General features: G+C 35.2%; 1 protein-coding gene across 6 annotated transcripts in view; it reads right to left on the bottom strand.

The window, feature by feature from the left end:
- Positions 1–551: 551 nt before the first annotated feature.
- The window catches only part of NLGN1 (neuroligin 1), a 629,293-nt gene continuing 615,417 nt past the window's right edge, over positions 552–14,427 (bottom strand). For 3 of the 6 annotated variants that reach the window (XM_053657567.1, XM_053657565.1, XM_053657568.1), the window contains 3 exons: positions 6,748–6,933; positions 2,220–3,009; positions 552–1,374 (listed from right to left, as the gene is read on the bottom strand). In XM_053657567.1, the coding sequence (XP_053513542.1) occupies positions 552–1,374; positions 2,220–3,009; positions 6,748–6,933 (1,799 nt within the window). Of the gene's footprint in view, positions 1,375–2,219; positions 3,010–6,720; positions 6,934–14,427 lie in introns of all 6 variants that reach the window. The other 3 variants (XM_053657566.1, XM_053657564.1, XM_053657563.1) reach the window with 1 other exon arrangement.

Raw genomic sequence — 14,427 nt, forward strand, 5'->3', positions numbered from 1 at the left:
AGTCTTTAAACTTCTTTGTTTTACTGGCAAATTTCAGCATGAGCCTCCGCTAAGGCCGTTAACAGCATTGGTGCTTTGTGTATTTATCCAGACATGTAAATGTGGTCTACACACAATAAACTGCTCCAAATAAAAACTGGTGGAAATTATCTGACATTCCATTGGTGTGTCCCTTGTGCATATTCATGGTTGGTTTTTTATTTTTATTTTTTTATATTTCAGACATAGTTCTTTCCCGTTTGGTGTTCCACATGCCTAATTCCATCATGAACATAAATCTTCAAAAAATTAATTCTTGAATGTGAATGAAAAAGTATCATTCAGAACAATTGCTTCAAGCAATTGAAATTCATTTTAAAGTTGATTTGTGTGTATATATATATATATATACAATTCATTTTTTCAAAACCCCCAAAGTTCTTGATATGTATATTCACATAATATTTCTCCTTATTTAAATAGTAAGAGTCTTGTAGGTTGAAAGCCACGGAATCTTCAGTAATCTTATACTGCAATCCATCAAAAAAATAGAGTTTGTTTCTCTTATCTGGCTATACCCTGGTTGTTGAATGTGAATGGGGGTGGGGATGGGGGTGGGGCAGCGTATTGTTCTGTCCTCCGGTAAATGTGTTGAATGTGTGTAAGGGCTGAATCCCTGGTATAGTGTTGGGAATCATTGTGATGGTGTTGGGTGTCATTAAGGGAACATCGTCTGGTGACCTCCTCATAGCTAGTGTGTAATCTGGGGGACAGGCGGTCCGAAGAACCACCTCATGTGGATGGATGGACTCACATTCATGATCCAAATCAGTGTGCTTCATTTGGAGGGACATGATCTCCTCTTCTTGTGCATGGGTCAGATCGTTGGTAGTAGTACGCTGAGGGCTGCATCTCCTATGAACATCGTGTTTCCTCTTATCTTTTTTGTAGTAAAGAGCTGCAAATGCCAAGATATTCAGGAAGAGCAGTGATGCACCAACTGCTATGGTGACACTCAGCTCGGTTGAGTAGTCCCTCTGATCCACTGAAAATGGACTTGGTTGTTGTTTGGGATCATCCTGCTTGGCAGTGGGAAAGGCTGATGTGACAGGTACAGAATTTTTTCTCGTAGGTCTGAAAGTGATGTCAGTTGATGGCACTTTAGTTGTTGTAGAGGTATACTGAGAAATGTCATTGAGATTATGCAGATGAGGTACAAGCTCCAACCAGAGGTTCACCTTATTGGCTCTATAATGTTCTTTTACTCTTGGTTTTAATCCAATATGGAGATACAGTTGATCTTTCTGGGAATATCTGGTCCATGCTACTTCTTCAAAACGGTTAGGTTTGGTATGAATGAATTTTGTATCTTGAGGGACTGGTTGATTTGGGTCGCTAGGAAGAAAAAAAGCAATTATGAGAACAAAATTACTTTATTATTTTTCTTAACAGAAATAGTACTAGGTTAACATATAAATCAAGAGGTAATTCAGCAAGGCTTTAGACTGTGTTTTAAAAACGACTTGGGTTAATTTACAAATATAACTCCCAGTGCAGGCAGATTGTTAAATGGAGAATGATGTGAATATAAGTAAGTCTCACTTTCCACCTGAAGATTTAAATATTTATATGCCTATGCTTTGTCTCATAGGCAAACTAGCAGAGAAAATGTGAGGTAGTGGAAAAGACAGGATTTGGAACTGGCAGATGAGGATTCAAGGCCTAGAACTGCTATATACCAGACATGTGAATATCTTTATGAGACTCTGAGAGCCTCATGTCCCTTCTCTGTGAAACAGAATTAACAATATCTGACCTGCCCACAATAACAAGTTAGTTGGGAGTATCAAAGGGTGTATAGCACCATAATTTAGGGAGCAGCATAAAATAATATCTGTCACTATTGGAAAACAATAATAATGTTTTATGCAATTAAAACACCAAAATAAACTTAATTGTCAACTAATGCAATAGAAGTGTAAGCCTTTTCAAAAAACTAAAAAGTAAGAACTGATAAAGCAATAATTTTTGAAACACCACAGTATAGAATTTGGGAAAGAATGACCTTCATACATACATACATACATGCATACATACATACATTTTGAAAAGAAGGACCTTAATACATATTACCTGTATTAATCTATTAAATTATTCAGGCACAAAATATATATTACTTTTAAATGCTTAAAGAGATACTTTTATTAAATTATAGAAAACTTTATTCCTTAGGTACATACCCGGTTTTAGCAAAATTTGTCCAGTATGTCATTACAACTGCACTCAGCATCACATCATTTTTGGAGAAATTGCAAGGAAATAACTCTGTAGGTCCAATCATGGGGATTCCTAGCACATAGGGAACCTCATCTCCATGAGCTGCATCAGCCCAAGCTGGAACCTGATCTGTTTGGCAATGATGGTAAAAGGCATAGAAATATGTAGGTGAACCAAAGTTTGAGTGAAGATCTGCTGTAGCTACAGCTGGTGCCACCCACTGATGGTCCGTAAACAAGGCCAATAATGTCTTTCTTCTGGTTTCAGGGTTATGACGGTCAGCCCAGTCAGTATACATGAATTTAATGGTTTCTCTCAAAACATCTTTGCCTTCTGGATATCCATATAAATTATCAACAAAATTGGAAACAGCAAAGTCAAAATCACTAGCTGATATACCATCATCACTATCTACTATATTCTCAACAAATTTTAATCCCTCTCCTTGGTTAACCCCTAACATTATGTCATAGTTGAGGAACTCTCCTTGCTCCATCAATATCTGAGGGTCATCGGGTATTACATCACCATCAATCACAGGTCCAAAGGCTATGTGGTATCGTGCTGGTTGAATATCTTGGTCAACAAGTTCTTTGTAAGGCTTCTTCTGTAGGCATTCCACTAATTCTACTGTATCTGAAACATTGCAGCCAACTTTTGTGGCCAACATTCGAGCATATTTTGCAGGTTGGAAACTAACAGCCCAGCTGGAAAGGGCTGTTCCACTTTGAGCTATTGCTCGTTGAAAAAGTCCTATGGGAAAAAATAATAAAGAATTTCATACACTCTTTGAATAACATTGTGGCAAAACAATAATATTAGATATTTTAGCCATGTATATAAAAACCCAGATACAACTCAAGAACAGAGAGATAAAGACATTTTTGCTTAAGAGCAAGTACATAGGGCATCCCCAGGGTATAATAAGTCAGAAACATGGACTCAGTCTTCTCTTTGAGTTACAACCACTTCAGAGATCAAGAGGTATAAACTGATCCTGTCTTAAAGGAGCAGTAAAGGAAGGAGAGGAGGAGAATATGTAAATACTGGTGGTTAAGAGCCCCAAATATGTCTGTGCTCAGAGTGTAAAGACCTATGTTTTTATCAAAGCCAACCAAAAAGGGCCAACTCTCTCCTGTTTATCTCTTCATCAGGTTCTAGGATGTCTGAGGATATTTCCTTTAATTTGGCTGCATTTATCTTCCTTCAAAATGACTCTGCATGTTTATTTTAATCAGATTTTATTTGAAAAAGTATTGTTAAGAGCTCACACAGCGACTAGGGCTGAAGATTTGCTAATACCCTGGGGATAGCTCTGAGGCACACAAAACAGAATATCACTTCAGACATACTCCTATCTCTTCATGTCAGACACAGTATGCTGAATATTGATCTTTCAGAAGAGGACATAGAATTTGGAGTGTTTTCACTGGGTTAAACAAAAAACCATCAGCAGAAGGATTTCGTGGGGTGTGACTTAACTTTTTCCAGTGTTGAATAGGCACTGTTACATTTTATAATAGAAGATAAAAAGTACACGGTCCACTGCTTTTCACTTAATTGCATTTAAAAATTATAAAATGGCCCCATCTGCAGTTTGATTAGAGCTGCATGCCATCCAAATTTACAAATGCACTTTATCTACTCATTAAGGTATTTTCAAATAAAATCTTTGTGTTAAAATATAATTTATCTATTTTCTTTAAAAATTGTATTTGTTATCATTTTCCAAATGCAGTTTGGAGTTTGGTTATTTAAACACATGCTCAATTATACATATGTGTTAGTGAGATAAAAACAGTTTTGACAAAGGTGCTAAAACAGTGTCTGAATTAGAAGCAAAATTTTAGATTTTTCTCCAAACACACACATATATATATTAAAAATTCAGGCTGTAATATGTTCCTAGAGAATTTTAAAAGTATTCAAAAAGTCAAACAATACTTATTTAAATGTATTTTTGTTGCTGACATCTTTATGAACATATTTTTAGCTGGCTAGAGCAAAGTATGCTAGAATAAATGATATAAATACAGATAACTTCAAAAATTATGTAGTCTATGTGTCTCTCAATATTTTTTCAGAGAAATATTTTACTAATTAAAAACTTTACAACTGAAATAGAACTGGTGATTTCTATAATACCCTTTCCTTTTTCAGGGCCTTAAAGGCATTGACTATATACACTAAAAAAGAGTTTAAGGAAAATAAATATTATTAAACATAGTCTGAAATATGCCATATAGATGGTACTGAGAAAAACCATATCTTTTATAATTAGTCACAATGTCTGTGTGGGTACATATGCTGTGGCTGACTCCTGGCTGATACAGGCCTGAGCATCACTGCAGCCTTGGAGAGTTTACAGGCTTGAAAGTTTATGTCTGCACAAGAGACAGAATTAACCTGTCTCTTTCAAGACATCTCCCAAGTATCTCCTGGTCAAAATCAGGAAGCTTTGTGGAAATAAACTTAGGATTAGACCAAACATAAGTCCATTTATGTGGCCAGGCATGGGCAGATTTCCTTGAAGAGAGTGATCAAATGTTGCTATATTTTCAATTGTTTGCATAGCCATTTGCCATGCACATAACAATGCTAGCCAATGAGCTAATTGATTCATCTCTTTATATTAAATGCTAGTTTTGTACTGGGTGAAATTGGCTTTGGTGCCAGTTTTATTTTTATTTTTTATTGTTTTTGCTTCATATATACAAATAGTGTTAGAAAACCTAGAAGGAAAACATTGACCCTAAGAAGTCTGAACAGATTGCCTAGGGTTAACCTTGATAAACATTAGCTTACTTACTGTGGTCCTTAGCCTAGAAAAATATAATCTATTCTATTAAAAAAAAAACAACTAAGTTTGTTGTTTCAAAATAAAGTTTCCGCTACAGACCAAAATCTTTATACAGTTTGATATGTTCTCATATGTGAATTTTGCCATCTAGAGTCAGGACTCTAATACCTATGAGATGTTACAGAAACTACATCTATAAATTACCATATTTTGCCATGTATAATGTGCTCCTGTGTATAATGCACACCCATGTTTTTGGCCCAAACATCCAGGAAAAAAAAATTTGTTTTAATCATTGATTCAATTATTTATTTATTTATATTTAGAAACCAAACCAATTATTCTGTTCCTGGGTATTATATTGCATATGGATATTGTTATTGATGTCTAGTTATACTTTCAATGCATAAGCATAAATAAAAGAATTAAAAACATTTATATAGACATAGCATTAGTACTACCCATGTATAATGTGCGTCCTTATTTTTCCCTCAAAAATTTTGGCAAAAAAGTGTGCATTATACATGGCAAAATACAGTAGGTTATAATGATATATGATTTTCTAAGTATATATACTTACTTAATTACTGGCTGAACTTTTGAAATTCCTCATTAATGTATCTTTGATACCAAAAACAAATATTCTATATTTTGCACTTATATAATAAAATTAAGTCTTATAATTTAAGATATCTCCTGAATACTTGACAGTATATACTTTCTTAATCCACAAAAAATGACAAAATATGGCCTATTTTGATGTCTATTTTCTATTTTTCTATTGCTTATGCATGTATAATGGAGAGAAAGTATTTGCTTTTGCAAACTTCTCCAATTAAACACTGCTGTTCTTGTGGATATAAGTTAATAATGTAAGTTGAATGAATCACTAAACTCATGGTAAGGTGGGAGTCAATAAGACTGCAACACAATGAGCTTTAGACAGGCACTTAAAAAGGGTGCCAAGGCCAAAACGTGGAGACAAGGAAAATGTTTCATGGGTTTAAGCCTCATCAGTGTTCCACGCTGCTTTGCCAAGCTTACATTGAGGGGTGGGCAGGAACACTTTTGGAGTTGAAAAAGCACAAATTTGAACCTATTTTTTAAATCAAAAGCTCTTCTCATGACCTTGATGCTTTGACAATTTTGGATCATGCATGCAAAATAATTGAACATCCATTTTTTACTCAAACAGCAAGTGAAAAATCTTATTTCTAGACAAACTAGCTTCTAACTGCTTCCTTCTTACTAGCAAAGGGTTTTAAATGTCTATTTTGTTAAAAGTAGATTACACCCTATCTTTGAATTTAAATAAAAAACAACCTTGTCTTTGATTTTGATTACTGAATACACAGAGATGACAGAACTATGAACATCTTTGATTTTCCCCAAAATCACCCATTGAAAGAAAGAAAGTAACTGTGATGCTAACTATTATGAAGTGTGCTTGAAAGGACATCCTTACCAAGCTCCACAGGAGACAAAGAGTTTGACAAAAATCTGAACATGCATATAAAAGCTGAGAAATCAAAATTTTAAACAGTTATTGAGTTCAACCTGACACTCAGTTTGAACATAGATATATATATACAGAGCATCACATACTACTGATGGTGGTGGCATGCAGACACCAAAATTGTCAAAATTTGCAACCTGCATAATACCTTTGGTTGAATTGCTCCAACGGTTACCTTCAGAATAATGGGATAAAGTCAGAAGATTGACACATGAACCCCCAGCGCCAGATCCAAAAACAGTGATTCTTAATGGGTCACCACCAAAGAATCCAATGTTCTCACTAGTCCATCTTAAAGCCTGTATGAGATCAAGGAGTCCATAGTTTCCTTTTGCAGCCTGATCCCCTGTGCTCAAGAAACCTGAAAAATAGAAATAAAAGGCATCTTAGAACACCCTTTTGATTTGACATGAACCAAATGAGCATTACATTTAAATACAACTGAAACCTGTGTTCATCATGGTGAATACAAGTTCTTTAGAAAACACTATTTCCCATCAGAATAAAATAATTTACTTTAGGAAAATAGAAGAGACTATAATCTGAAAAATGATATTTATCTTTCCCAAGTTATCTAGGTAATAGGCAACAGGGTACAGGTAAAAGGAAGGAAAACATTCTGAAAGACCTCAAGGGAGACATTCCAGAGGCCCAGTTACTTGGTGGGGATATTTGGGAGAGTATCACGGGGCATCTGTGAATGTGCTTTTGCATAAAACACTGTGTCAGTCCGCAGGTTGCTCATGGTCTAATGTGGTTGGAATTTAAAGAACGTGTAGCTAAGTGGCAGTATGTGGGGGGTGGAGAACATGTGTATTTGTCTAAAATTTGTGAATAAAATTATATGCAACTCTTTGCATGATATGTTTATACACACTTTTATTGATGATGGCCCATGGTTAAGAAAGAATCACTCTGTTAGAGGTAATTTAAACCATTTTTCTGGAATATTTTAAATGCTAAACTGAGACTTGCTAAATTAGAAAGCAAGGTAGAATAATTGAAGATTTTTGAAAAGTTCTGATTCATATTTTTAGAATGCTTTGAAGCTTGGCTTTATAGTGATTCTGGTAAGGAGGAGAGAGAAATGTTGCATGGCAGAAAGAATGGGGTTGGGGGTCTTATACACATCTGAAATGGCAGCATGGCAAAGCAATTGATAAAAAGGGGATAGAAAAAATATTGTGGCAGTAAGAGCTGAATGAATTTCTAAAGTAGTAGTTAATCCTGAATAACATCATTTCATGCAATGTCATTACAATACCAAGATGCCTTGGGACCTGAACTCTTCTTTATATCAATTAGCCTGTGGTAAAATTGCTATATGTTAATTTCCTTAAAGTCACAGAACCTGCGGATGACAGTATAAGTGATGGCTTACCATATATTGAAGTTATAGAAAAAGTAAAATATATTAATTTTATAATACTGTAAATATAGTCATTTATTTTGCTGACAACAGCTTTATACAATGTTTGTTATAAGTTATAAAACAAACATCTTTCTGATATGTTTCTGCATTTGATATGAATTTGGTAAAAAGGTAGAAATTATTTTTACAAAATATTCCTTTTATAGACCATTATATATTATGTAGAAAATATTTAGAGATATATTACATGTAAATTGATTAATTATATTCAGGAACATAGTTTCCAAATAGAATAAGTTTATAAAAATAATTTTTAAAAATTAGATTTGTTTTATTTTTGCGGACCCATAATAGAAACTCAACATAAAGGTTCAATTTTGTGGTAAAAATTATTTTATCCAATATGTAAAAATGTAATTCAAAATTACATTTGTGAAAACTACACTGTGATAATAGTATCTATCAATTGAGTAAAATCAATTTATACCCAAAATGAATATATGGACAAGAAATTCTTTAGAATCATTATAGAAGAAATAAATTTGCAAAAAATATAAATCCAGATGATTAGCCCTTCTTCTTCTATAAGAATAAAAATTCTGAGGAAAAAAACAATCTCTACTCTAATGTGTGTGTGTGCATGTGTGTTTGTATTTGTGTTCACAACCTTGAAAATGTTGAGTCATCCTTGAGATGGAGGTTGACTTTTAAAAAATAGGTTCCAAATAAACATATATTTCTGGTCATATTCACTTCCTTTTACTGACTCTAATAACAATTTAAGAAGATTTTCATAGGTATTTTTTAATTAAAAAAGCACTTTTAAATACTCAATAGTCATATAAATAAGAGCATATTCAAATACAAAACAAAAACATGGTAAGGATTTTTTTAAACATTATTTACTCTTAGGTAAATGTGGTGTAAAACCTAACCATTAACTTAAGCCTCTGAAGGAACTTATGGCATGACTGACAGCATGAACCCTGAAAACAGCATCATGGAAGGATGACTGTGTATTAAATGGAAAGGCTTTTGAAGGATGCAGGAGATATGAATGAGTGTGTGTGTTTGTGTGTGTGGTGTGTGTTAAAGAGAGAGAGAATGGATGAATGAGCATATACTGTAGGTAGTTTATTAACTACAGTTCTACGTCCCAAATATATTCAGATAACATTTGATTTTTGAATATAGCTTCTGCCACTCAGTGCAATTCAGGATTTGTATGTACTTAACTCCTCTGGAAATAATATTGAATGACTCTAGTTTCACTCAAATAAATATTGACATTCATATAAAACTGACTCACTAATAAATTAATCACTATTCAATATGGAGCATGTAGAGAACCATACTGATAAGATTATTTGTGTCTACATCAACTGAATAGTATCACCTTCATAATTCCAGTTTTAGTAGCACCATTTCAACTATTTTCATATTGGTCAAGCAGTTTTGTTTTTATATACAAATTCTATAAAAACACGTCAATTCTCTAAAGAGCAACTTATACCTAATATGTATTTTAAAGAAATCTTGTAGTACTTTCAAGAAAAAAATTAAACAAAATTAGCTGAATTTCAAAATTGCACTAAGACACTGCATTGAAAAAAAGTAAATCACCAGGCACAAGCTATTGTCATAAGCATGGAATGCCCAAACTACTCTGTCAAACTCTAATTTTACCCTTGAGTTCTGAATTGAATTGCCCTCATTCTTGATTTCTAAATCAAGTGTATGCTGTATTCGCCTATTTGGTATCTATCTATCTATCTATCTATCTAATCATCTACCATCTCTTTCCAGCTTTTTTTTTTGTTAGGAAAAAATGATAGATATCTGTTACATTTACTAAGGCTAGACAACCAATCAAATCACATATTGTTAGGCTTGATAAATTGACACTACATGCTTGCATTAATTCTTTAATATTTAACAAAACTGTGGATTTTTAGGGGACTTCTGCCAAGATGGAGGCATAGGTGGAAGCACTATACCTTCTCACACAACCAAGTTTAAAAACAACAAAGTTTTAGGAACAAAAATGCAGCCAAATCAGAAAATTGAACTACACAGAAGTCTGACAGCAAGGAACCCTTCAGCCAAACTGGTAAGAGAGGCAGAGCCAGCAGCAGAGCAGGGTCGGGCAGGAAAGATTCACCTGATCCACCCGGGCTTGCAACCCAGGCCCACAGCAGGCGCTGGGGCAGCCGTAGGCGGATCCCAGGTGTGGAGTATCAGGCGGACTCACTGAGGGCTGACCAAAGTCACACCGTCGAGTGCAGATAAACTGGTGAAGGAGTGAAGCAGTGAGACAGACCAGGCAGGCCCCAGTGGCGGAAAGTGGCTAAGGGGACCGCCATTGTCCCTCTCTGACCCCGCCCTTACATACAGCATCACAAACCAGCTACCCGGGTAGCCCCGCTCTGGTGAACACCTCCTGGTATGTAACAGGCATGAAGAGATCAAAATATAGCTCAAGAACAACTCAGAGCCCCAGAGCCAATAAATCTAAGAGATGAAGAAATAGCTAAACTTTCAGATGCACAGTTCAAAACACTGGTGATCAGGATGCTCACAGAACTGGTTGATTATAGGCACAAATTAGAGGAACATATGAAGGAGAAACTAACTGAAATGAAGGGAAATGCACAGGAGACCAATAACAATGGAAAGGAAACTGGGACTCAAATCAAATGATTGGACCAGAAAGAGGAAGAAAATGACCAAACAGAAAAGGATGAAGAAACAAGAATTTAAAAATATGAGGAGAGGCTTAGGAACCTCCAAGAGATTTTTAAAAGTTCCAACATCCAAATTATAGGGGTACCAGAAGGGGGAAAGGAACAGCCACCAGTGGAAAACTTATTTGAACAAATAATAACGGAGAACTTTATTATTTGGCAAAGGAAATAGACTTCCAGGAAATCCAGGAAGCTCAGAGAGTCCCAAAGAAGTTGGACCCAAGAAGAAACACACCAAGGCACATCATAATTACATTACCCAAGATTAAAATGAAGGAGAGAATCCTAGAAGCAGCAAGAGCTAAGGGGACAGTCACCTACAAAGGAGTTCCCATCAGACTGTCAGCTGATTTCTCAAAAGAGACCTTCCAGGCAAGAAGGGGCTGGAAAGAAGTATTCCAACTCATGAAATCCAAAGACCTACATCAAAGATTGATCTATCTAGCAAAGCTTTCATTTAGAATGGAAGGGCAGATAAAGTGCTTCTCAGATTAATATCAAATTCAAGAAGTTCATCATCACCAAGCCCTTATTATACGAAATGTTAAAGGGACTTACCTAAGAAAAAGAAGATAAAAAAGATGAACAGTGAAAGGACAGCAAACTCACAGTTACTAAGAACCACACCTAAAACAAAAGCAAACTAAGAGGACAGCTAGATCAGCAGCAGAACCATAGAAATGAAGAACATGTAGGGTTAGCAACAGGGGAGTGGGAGAAGGAGAAGGGGGGAGAAGGTACAGAAAATAAGTAGCATAGATGATAGGTAGAAAATAGTTAGGAGGGGCAAGAATAGTATGGGAAATATAGAATCTAAAGAATTCCAGACACGTGGTCATAAACTAAAGGGGGGGAATGGTGGGGGAGGGGTGTGCAGGGTGGAGGGGAATGAAGGAGGGAAATAGAACTGTAATGGCATAATCAACAAAATATATTTAAAAATTTTTAAAAAACAAAACAAAACTGTGTAGCTCATCTAAAAACACAAAATGACAAAATATGGAATAAATCACTGCCTTAGAAGAGACACAGTTTACTGATTACCCAAGTGATGTGCATTGGTATTATTCTTTATACCTTGCTATCCAGAGAAGTGCTTTTTTCATTTAAAGTTCTGTTTTTAAATTGTTGGGTATGGTTTCCTTGACAGCAGAATCATTTCAGATCACTCTAGCTGAACTTCACATTGAACTGCTCAACTATAGTCCAGCCATGGAAAAACTCAATTATGCAAAGATTTGAAAGTGTTCCTTACCTTCATGATTACTTTGGAAAAGACTGTTCCTTAATGTCACTGATATTATTCTTAAGAGATTGTCATTTACTTTATCTGGCTTTTCCTGGCCTTTAGTTGTGAGCTCCTAGTGTGTAACTAATTGATATCCTAACACACTGCCACATTATTTTTGTAAGGTAAAACAATAATGATTACAAAAACAAGCAACAAGCTCTTCTCTTTTCATTTGTGTGTGTGTGGGGGAGAAAAAGCAGCAGAATTTTTTGGAAAAAATTCAACTATTTAATTTGATTAACTCAAATATAAAACCTTGAAAAATTATCACACTTGAACTTAAGAGAAACTTAAAATTTTTTAATTATTACAAATGGGAGGGAGGTGGGGAGCATGAGGGGTAAAAGACAGAAAACTGTACTCGAACAATAATTAAATTAAAAATTAAAAAAATTTTAATTATTGCTATGCCAAGAATTATTTTACCAGCTCAAGTATCTACTGTAATTGTCATTCAACTAAGTTTTCAAACAGAATTTATTTAATACTATGCTTTCCACTTAAAAATTCATTCTATTAAAAACTTCTTCAGTCATTGCTATGCATGGAATTACTAGTTCTACTGTTATTATTAAATTCACTGAATATTCAGGTTTGACATCGATTTGTTTATTTCCAGGTGTTAGAGAGAAAACTTAGAATGCAAAAACCAAATAAATCAGGTAAGGGGAAAATAAATGAAGACATATGTATTGTGACCCAAGTGTTGGCTTGGGCTCTGATGTCCACTGAACTCAGACGGCTTGCTGAAGGGGTATGGGAGCAGCTAAGTTAAGGTGTCTGAGAGCAGCCCTGCAGCTTACTGGCTGATCCCATCTGTATTCAGGACTCTTATACACAAACCTGTGGGCAATGTCATTAGAACGTAAAAACATTCTTTAGGTAGGCCTGTATTGCTATAAACTTCCCTCTCAGGACTGCCTTTGCTGTGTCCCATAAGTTTTGGGTTGTTGTGCGATCATTTTCATTTGTTTCCAGAAATGTTTTGATTTCTTCCCTAATTTCATTCTTGACCCATTCATTGTTTAATAGTTAGTTCACTGTTGGTGGGAGTGCAGACTGGTACAACCATTATGGAAAACAGTATGGATTTTTCTCAGAAAAATAAAAATCGACCTGCCTTTTGACCCAGCAATTCCACTGCTAGGATTATATCCTAAGAATCCTAAAACATCAATATCAAAGAACCTATGCACCACAATGTTCATAGCAGCACAATTTACAATAGCCAAGAGTTGGAAGCAACCTAGGTGCCCATCAGTAAATGAATGGATCCAAAAATTGTGGTACATATACACAATGGAATTCTATGCTGCAGAGAGAAAGAAGGAGCTACTACCCTTTGCAACAGCATGGATGGAACTGGAAAGCATTATGCTGAGTGAAATAGGCCAGGTGCTGAAAGACAAATACCATATGATCTCACCTTTAACAGGAAGCTAAACAACAAAACAAACAAGTAAGCAGAAAAAAAAACCCCAAAAAACAAAGACACTGAAATAGAGAACAAGGGGATAGTGACCAGAGGGGGAGAAGGAAGGGAAGTTAAGGGGAAAAAGGGGGAGGGATTTGGAGGAACAAATAGGAAGGACACAGGGACGAGAACTAAGGGGGGGGGGAGGAAATGGGAGGGAGGTGGGGAGCAAGGGGCAGGGGAGGCTGGGATGGGAAAAATAGACAAAAAACTGTACTTGAAAAAGAACTAAATAAAATTTAAAAAAAAAAAAAAAGAACGTAAAAACAAGGAAAGCAGGGTGAGTCTCAGTAGACAAAAATACCTAAACATATTCAGGAAGAGAACTGAGAGTAGAAAAATACAGACTGTTTACTTTTAAGGTGACATCTAGAATGTCAGAAATTTAAGATATTAGTGAATCTATACTGTAGCTGTGCTTTCTTTTTTGGGAAAGATGAGCAAATATGAAAAACTATGTTTATGATATTTAATTTATAAAAGTTCTTAATAGAAAAAAATATATATATTCCACAGTATGAAGTTCTTGCTATTCAGAGAAGGGCAAATGTAAATTTACAGTTGTTTCTACAGAAAACAATATAATAATTAATAAATAAGAATACAAGAATAAACACTGTTTTGTGTACTCACAGCTGTAAACCTACTTTTATCCCATATTTTAAAGAGGTGGGAAAGAAATCTTCTGTGTTCATCAATGCCATTGCCTGAATACAGATGATTGTAGTCAAATTGATAAATAGCTCAAAATAGAGACCATGCGAAGCATTAAAGAGCCAGCTTTGCAGATATGACACTTTAAATTATAGTGAAGCATCCTTCTGGGAACTTGGGAATATAGATCAAACGATAACTCGTTAAGGATTTTGCATCTTAAACATTGAAAGCTGTGGAATTACTACCTCCAATTCTCCCAACTGAAAATTCAACAGGAAGTCCCATGGGCTACTTCCTTCCGTCTTCTTAGTTGCTCA

This window comes from Artibeus jamaicensis, unplaced genomic scaffold (genome assembly GCF_021234435.1).
Source record: "Artibeus jamaicensis isolate MK-2021 breed Jamaican fruit bat unplaced genomic scaffold, CSHL_Jam_final scaffold_474, whole genome shotgun sequence".
NCBI lineage: Eukaryota > Metazoa > Chordata > Mammalia > Chiroptera > Phyllostomidae > Artibeus > Artibeus jamaicensis.